At 29.6% G+C, this 8,596-nt stretch overlaps 1 protein-coding gene across 3 annotated transcripts in view; it reads right to left on the reverse strand.

The window, feature by feature from the left end:
• LOC126897410 (uncharacterized) overlaps positions 1 to 8,596 on the reverse strand; it is a 21,138-nt gene that overhangs the window by 9,881 nt on the left and 2,661 nt on the right. The window contains exons 2-3 of one of the 3 annotated variants that reach the window (XM_050670973.1): positions 7,336 to 7,453; positions 6,156 to 6,299 (exon numbers count right to left, since the gene is read on the reverse strand). The exons of 1 other annotated variant lie outside the window; for it this stretch is intronic. In XM_050670973.1, the coding sequence (XP_050526930.1) occupies positions 6,156 to 6,299; positions 7,336 to 7,453 (262 nt within the window). The remainder of the gene's footprint in view (positions 1 to 6,155; positions 6,300 to 7,335; positions 7,454 to 8,596) is intronic. One more of the 3 variants, XM_050670971.1, reaches the window with a different exon arrangement.

An 8,596-nucleotide genomic window follows, 5' to 3' on the forward strand; every position in this document is an offset into this window, starting at 1 on the left:
GTATCTAGTCGAAGACATTACCCTTCAAAATTGAAAAAAATTCCCTCGTTCCCCGTAAATGGGGGAAACCTCCAAAAAAATTACAAATTTAAAAATCGCTAATTTTCGAAATTTTTTCAATTTTTTTTACTAAAAACACTGCCGTAACTTTTTCAAAAATGAACATATCAATATAATTTTTTTTTATAGATGCTTGATGTCTTTACCTATCATTTGGTCTATTTTTTTTGTAAATTTGACCTTTTTTCTGCCCACAGTGGGGGATTTAAAATGACAACTTTTTCACAAAAAATTAACTTTTTCAACTTAACTTTTGAAAATGTTCCGGAAGGTCTGACACTTTTATATATATCTTAAATTAAAGCTAATGTAATTTACTTTAATTTGAAAAAAAAAAATTTCGGACTTTATATTATCTTCACGGTGAAAATGGCAACCGAATGCTATTTTTGTGTGAAAATTTTCGATTATGTATTTTACATTTTTAACTTTAAAGTGCTATAACTTTTTAAAAAATGTATGGATCGATACAATTTTTTCATGAAAAGTAGTATTCATATACATCTTTCATTGGACATACTTTTTTTTTATATCAGACCATTTCCCTATATATGGGAGGGCTTAAAATATAAAAAATGCATATATAAAGTAGATGTTTTTCAACTTAACTTTTGAAAGTGTTCCCGAAGGTCTGACACTTTTATATATATCTTAAATTAAAGCTAATGTAATATACTTTAATTTAAAAAAAAAAATTTGATCTCTGGACATGTCTTCATGGTGAAAATGGCTATCGAATGCTATTTTCGTGTGAAAACTCTCGATTTTATTTTTTATATTATATTTAACTTTATAATGCTATAACTTATTGAAAAGTGTATGGATCCACACAATTTTTTTATGAGAAATAATATTTTTTAATAAACCCTTTTTCATTCGACATACTTTGTCTTAATCGAGATATTAATAAGGACCCAGCAGATCATGAAGCTTTTGGAATAAAACACCAATTTTTTTTAAATTAAACACTATCTAAAGATTTGCATCGAAGCGTTTATTTTTGATTGTGATTTTAATCACTGTCAGATATCATTATACTTGATCCAACTATACCACGGCACCACTGTGCCCCGACCCCCCTGTGCTGGTTTTTTTAAAATAAGTGTCAATATTTGTTCCATTTATACTAACGTGTCATAAATTTAAGGTATTTTTATAAAATCTTATACCATTTTTACGATTCATGTATAATATTGTTATTATTAGGAAAATATGTTTACATATAATGAGTTCTAACTATGAAACAATTTTGTAAGAAAAATATATTTATTTATATACATTTAACTTGGTTAGGAATGTAATAACAATATAACGAAGACAAATATATGATTACAAAAATAACTGATCAATAAAAACTTTTGAACCAATATTTCATAGGTAGTAAAAAATTCCGGGGGCCGCAGTTATACTGTATAATATTTACCGATGTATACGCTGTTGCTCGTCCGCTACGCCGTGTCCTCCTTGCTGTCCGACTCCTTCTAAATTCCAAGTTGGANCCTTGCTGTCCGACTCCTTCTAAATTCCAACTTGGAACTACCTTTGCATTGTCATTAATATAACTGTCGTCATATACGCTATTACTGCACGTCCATTGCGACGTGTTCTTATTGCTGAGGCATGACAACAGCCGCTGGACATAAAAAATGTTTTATACTTTTTTTAGTTCGTAATTGATTAAAAATAACCCCAACATATAAATCGTCAGTCACAAGATCTTCAAAACTACATGCTTCAGATGCCAACCTTTCAGCACTACTAATGATTACAAATAAATTCATTTTTATACTCATGTATGACATACTTGTTAATTAATATTTTCTTTTCTTTATTTTTTTATCTTTCAAATTGTTTCTCCTTGATCATAGGACACTCAGAACATTATTTTTTGTAATATTTTGTGTGTACGTGTGTGTTGCGTATACAGTCATATGGTGTCTTGTTGTGACCGCCCCATTAATATGTGATTGACCGCTAATAAAAATAATTAAACGAGTTCCACGCGACTCGTAAAAACGAGTCAATATTATTCTATTCGCAAATAAAAACGCTCGCTCGAGTATCGTTGATACTAAACTGAACGGTATATTATCGTTTCATTTTCTTTTCTCTATTCTTATTTTTTGTGCTCTTTTGAAGCACCGCAAAGGTGTATACGCGCATACCTTCGCATACACCAAAATTCGCCATCGCCGGGACGAGATAACTTCATTTCCACGCTGTGGAACGCCTTCTGTAACAAGTCTCCTGTAATTCGCAATCCAGCCGTAAACCAGGTCACTGCCATTTGTGGATCTACAGGTCGCCTTTATTATGTTATTTTACATTACTATTAAATTATCAATTAATGTATAACCTATGTATATATTTTAGTACCGTTAAGTTTTACTAACATTAATTTTAGTGACATATTATGTTTGTATAATATTCTTATATAGAAATATTAATATATGAATGTTCTCCATATCTTTTAATAATATTCCATATTCTGTTGTCTACTTTTTGTAGTGTTATCCTTTTAAATTTTAGTTAAAGGAACACTCAAACAGTGTGTGTATTAATGTCAGACACACATACATATTAATTTATAAACTTAGTTATATAACAACTATATTTATATAACAAAAATATTCGTTTTTTAATTTATAAAGAAAAATTTAATATTTCCAACTAATTAACTAGCAAACATATTACAAGTTCCATTCATAACATTATTTAATAAACTTGTTGTAACTACATATATATGATTTTATAATCTTTTTTTACAAAAAAAAAAAATTAATTAAAAGAAGAGTTCATTATTTTAAATATTTATTTTTTATTTCAGATTATAATTTTATGTATAAGAAAAATTGTTTCATTATCAAATCTTTTAGTTAACTATAAATTATAACCCCTTTTTTTTTTTTTGGTTTAAAAGCTTTTTAGGTACTACTGTTTGTTAGCGACAAACAAATTTATTCTATTAAAATGTCTTTATGACTAATAAAATTATATATAATGTATTACGTTTTACCGGTCTACGTGTCGATCAATATAACAATTCAAAGATCAAAATATGAAATCGAAATTCGAAAATTATAACACAAAAATAGTATGTTTATAACTACGGCAACCATATGTACTTAGAAGATAGGTCTTCGGAACAATTTTTTTTTTATACTCACAATACGTAACATGCTTTAATTTAACAAATATTTTAAAACATAGTATTTCCGAAACATTTTCAAATTTTTTAGTTGAAAAAGGTAATTTTTTGGAAAAGTAGCTATTTTGAAACCTCATTTGTAGACAAATAAATGTAACAATTATCTGTTTCAATGGGACATAAATTATTTTTATGGCAATTATAAATTATTTCTTCTGGAACCAACGATTTATAATTTTTAGACAAAAAAATCTTAGTAATAAGATAAACTAGATTAAAAATAACATTAGAAAGAAGATGATAATAAGGTTTAAGTTTCTGTTATAGAAGAAAAAATATTAATGAAAATAGAAGAGGACAACGAAAAAATATATTTAACAAATAAATTAGCTGTGTCATTTACATGAGTATTAGTGATGTCATCATCATTTGGACATAATTATACATAATCGCACACCTTGATCAAGTAACTGATGTTATGCTATTTTCTTATTTAACGATAACATATTATAATAATAATCAAACAATGTGGCATATTTTTAATTTAGATAATTATAGTTGTATTTATTCAGGTATTTGCACTTAAGGAAAACATGAAAATGATTTCTTCTTCGTTCTTTCTTCATCACAAAAAGGACAATGCCCATTACATTGATTACGTAGGTTATTAAAACATCTCTTACAATAAATTTCTGGGCAACGAGATGAATAAGAGTACTTTCCTTTAAAAACTCCACATAAGGTACACAAACGAAAGGGGCCGAAAATAATACCTAAAAAAATTAATAGCATAATTTTTAATTTTATATTTAATATTGATTTTATTATTTAATGCTAATAAGTAAGCAGTCGCATTAGCGTGCGACCACTGTTCGAATGGTCTGAAAAGACAGTCGTGTCATCTTAAAATTTTTTTATGAAAAATAAAAAATATTACATAAGCTTTAATATAAGACATGTATATAATTAACAGTATTTCTGGAACATTTGCAAAAGTTAAATTAAAAAAGTTCATTTTTGTGCAAAAGTTACTAATTTGAAACCCCCCTCTGTGAGCAGGTAAAAGTGTAATCAAAAAATATAATAAATAATTTAAAGTATTTTATATCAATAATTTTTCAGAAAGTAATATTATGTAAAAGAAGTTTAAAAAAATTTCAAAAATTATCAATTTTAAATTATTGTAAAGAAAAATATTGTTTGATTTAAAACACTCAATGCAAATCTGTAGATAGTGTTTAATATTGACACAACTTATATCGCAATGATGTAGTTGACACTGGTTTTGAGGGTAGAGACCCGTGGGCCGTTTATTATTCAACAACAACAGGGTATTAAAGAAACAAACAAAGTTAATAATAATAATCTTCGCATAATATCGCGGCACTTTCACTGGTGTCCGCGTCGCGATGTCCAGCATGATCCTCGGACATCAAAAAGTTAGCAGTGTTGATGACGACGGTGCGCGGGTGCGGATCGATTGATTCGTCGAGTCCGGTCGTCCGGAGTCGATGGCGTACATCCTCGACGTTGTCACTTTGACAACGGGAAGAAAACTCAACGTGTCATTTGCGGCGGGTCGTCGTCGGCCGTGCGGCACTTTCTGGACTTTGCACCGTGGCGTATGGCACGCGGTGTTGGTCAGTCAAATACTCATAGTAGGGCGACGGCTGATAAAGATGGCACGAGTCGCTGGGACATCGTGTACCACGAAGCAACGCGGGACCGTGTCAATATTTAGAATAAATTAATGACTTATTTCAAAAACATCATCTACTACTGTTTCCTTAAATATATCTTGATTAATAGCTCTTTGCTTATTAAATTGTTTAATCTGATACTTTAAATGTAATCGACACTAACTATTTAAAAAAAGTAAAATAAATATGAAGTACCTTTCACTAAGTCTTCTTTGCACAAACATTGAGTACTCAAGTTATTCTTGACACAAAATTTACATAAATCAATACCACAACATTTCATTTTTTCTAACTCATTATCACTTTTAGTTTGATTACAGTTATTGCAAATGCGATTACCTTAGAAAAAAATCCATCTTTAAAAAACATCATTATAAATTGACTAGATATTCAACACCATATTTCGTTAATCTCTAAATTAGTGTCCAATAATTTTAGAACAGTTTACATTAAAAAATAGTAAATTTATTCCAAATAAGAACGATGTGGTTTAAATTTACGTGAGCTACGTTATTTGATTGATTAAATGTATACTATCTGTACACTACCTTTTGTTATAAAATTGACAACCCCTGAAATATAGAACGTCAGTGTACTAAATTACCAGTGGGCGTTCTTAAGAGTATACTACCTAGTCCATCACAGAAATATATAACATTCATTATACCATATTTATCAATAATAATGTAAATAAGCACATAATATTTAAAATATAAAAAAAAATTTCAATGAGGCTAAAAGGTAATTTCTATAAGACTAGTGTGACCAGCTACAATGTATGGTTCAGAATACTAGGCGGTTGACAAGACACTAAGAGAAGAGAAAAAGTATACAGAAAGGGAGAGGTGAAAAGTTTTAAATATTTACAATAAGTTGTGCAAAAATATACCATAAGAATTGATAAGTGCTCTAATCTACTTATTTTCTATAAAATTCCTTTTTAAAGCATACCTTCAAAAATGTAATTCATTTAAATGAGTAGAGTTACGTGGGGTAAATATAAACGAATGATTCAATTATAAATTAATTTTTTCTTTTAGAATATTTTATTAGGATTAATTTTAGATTACTAATATCTGATTGTTTAATATTATGCTATAATATTAAATGTAAGTTCGAGATAATAATTTATGTATTTATCAAATAAAGCACATGTAGCTTTACTTCAATCGTTTATATTTACCTAACTCGCCCTACTAGGTAAATATTTGTGTACAGACTAAATTTTAATATATAAGATAATATACCTTCAATTGGATTTCCGCGACAATTTGGACAACTTAATATATTAAAGCTTATGGATTTATATAAACATTTCTTATGATATATCCCATTACAACATGGATGTTTAAAATCATTAACATTCATTTCATCCTGACATATCACACAAACTAAAAAATATCAATTTATAAAAATAAGAAATTTTAATAACGTTTAATTATATTATTTTATTAATTACACTCATTAATTTATATATAAGATTTCACATAAAACGTATTTAGTAATAATAAACATTTTTATTTAATCTAATTAACCTGACCCTACGTTCCTGCATTTCCTTGCAAAAATCACTCACATGGAATAATTTCTTACACCTGTGTAATGATTATACGTATATTCTATATATAATAATTTAACTGATTCTTTGAATACAACATAATACAATTTAATTAATATATATTCAATTTTATTATATAATAAATAAAAAAGGTATTCCAATAAATAATAAAATTTATGTAGAAATAAATGTACTTTTAAATATAACAATAAAAAATGAAAATATATTTAACTGTAAATTAACTTAATGTTTTAATTGATGAATCATATGTTTACTACCTAAAGTTTTTATGCTTAAATAACTGTTCTAAGGTAATTCAGATACATGTTAAAAGTAACTTAAATGATTGTTAATAAAAAATTAATGGTCACACACTGTTGAGAATTCAATTATTTATAAGTAAATTTATTGTAAGGAAGCTAGATAAAGTGTCATCATCATAGCATCTAAATTACTGATTTTATGATATGTTTGACAAAACACTGCATAGTTTTAAGTTGCAAAATTCATAACAAGATCCTTCCTAACTGTTTTTAATAGAAATTTTTTTTTATATGTTATTGAATAATTGTTATTTGCATTTTCAAATGTCTCTATAAATTGGCCTGTGGTAATGTAGGACAATACTAATAACATCGCAATAAGCAAACATATCAAAAATATGATATTAATTTTATGAATTTCAATAATTTAACATTTACTATTAAGTTTAGATTTATTTTAATGCCTTTGTTTTAATTACTACTCTATTTATTTGAAGGAGACAAATCATTTTGCACAAAAAAAGTCAATAATAGTGATAACTATTATTATTATTATTATTATTACAATTAATATATACATATTTAAACAAATTTTAAGTATTTTACTAATTTGTTCATTAGTGTCTGATAATCCTGTTGCTTCCTCGAGATTATCAGAGCTGGTCAATACCTTTTCACATTTTTGTAAAACAACCAATAATATAATATTTGGAATGAATAATTTCTGAAAAATATTGTTTAATTAATTGTTAGTTGTTTTAAAAGTATAAGGACTATTTGAAAGATTTTCATATGAAGTGTTTTTTTTTTAATAGATGGAAATTACAATTATCCAATTCAAAAGATATAAATGATGCAAAAACAAACGCTAATGTACATTTGCGATTAGATCCGATTCAATGCTTATTACCAAATCCGTATGACTTTAACAGAAAATTATAAACATTTTTATAGTTCATTGGACTTTATACCATCTGAGAACATTATTAAATTTGAAGTCATGACTTATGGTAGAGAAACCAAGAAAAATAACAGCGAAAAAAATGCATTCGTTGCAAATATTTCGTTCATAATACAAAAACAAAAATCCAGCATAGTGGGGATGTGACATAGTTGGATCAAGATAATTATATCTGACAACGACTAAAATCACTTTCATAAAAAACACTTCAATGTTAATCTGTAGATAGTGATTAACTTTAAAAAATTGGTGGATTATTCCAAAAGCTACATGATCTTTTATTTCTTTATTTATATTCAGATTTGAAGTTTTATGATTTATAAGTGTAATATATGAATCTCGCCATCAGGCGGGCCAAAGCGAAGTGCTGGGCCGAACTCGTGAAGTCGGTGGACCACGACCCGTGGGGGAAACCCTACCGGGTCGTTATGCGGAAGCTCCGCGGTTCACCGGCTTCCGGTCAGCTGGAGACGGAATTGTTGGAAAGGGCGGTAGACACGCTCTTTCAGACACACCCGCCTCTGCCTCCCCCTGCGTTCGGGGACGACGTGTCGGTGGAGGAATTCACCACCCAGGAAGTGGCCGACGCGGTGGCGCGCGTACGGGGCCGGAACACAGCTCCCGGCCCTGACGCGATTCCAAACCGGGTGTGGGGGTTGGTAAACGACCTCGCCCCGGACTGGATACGCGCCGTCGCGAACCGCTGCCTCTCGGAGGGTGAATTCCCCACGAAGTGGAAGAAGGCCAGGCTGGTGCTTCTGAGAAAGGGTGACAAGCCCGAGGGTCTCCCCTCGTCGTACCGACCGCTTTGCATGTTGGACGACTTGGGGAAGATCCTCGAGCGGCTGCTCGTCACCCGGATCGAAGCCCACCTGGCCGACGTCGGCGGACTGGCCGAGGGCCAGT

The sequence above is a fragment of the Daktulosphaira vitifoliae genome, unplaced genomic scaffold (genome assembly GCF_025091365.1).
Source record: "Daktulosphaira vitifoliae isolate Bord-2020 unplaced genomic scaffold, ASM2509136v1 Scaffold_2, whole genome shotgun sequence".
NCBI lineage: Eukaryota > Metazoa > Arthropoda > Insecta > Hemiptera > Phylloxeridae > Daktulosphaira > Daktulosphaira vitifoliae.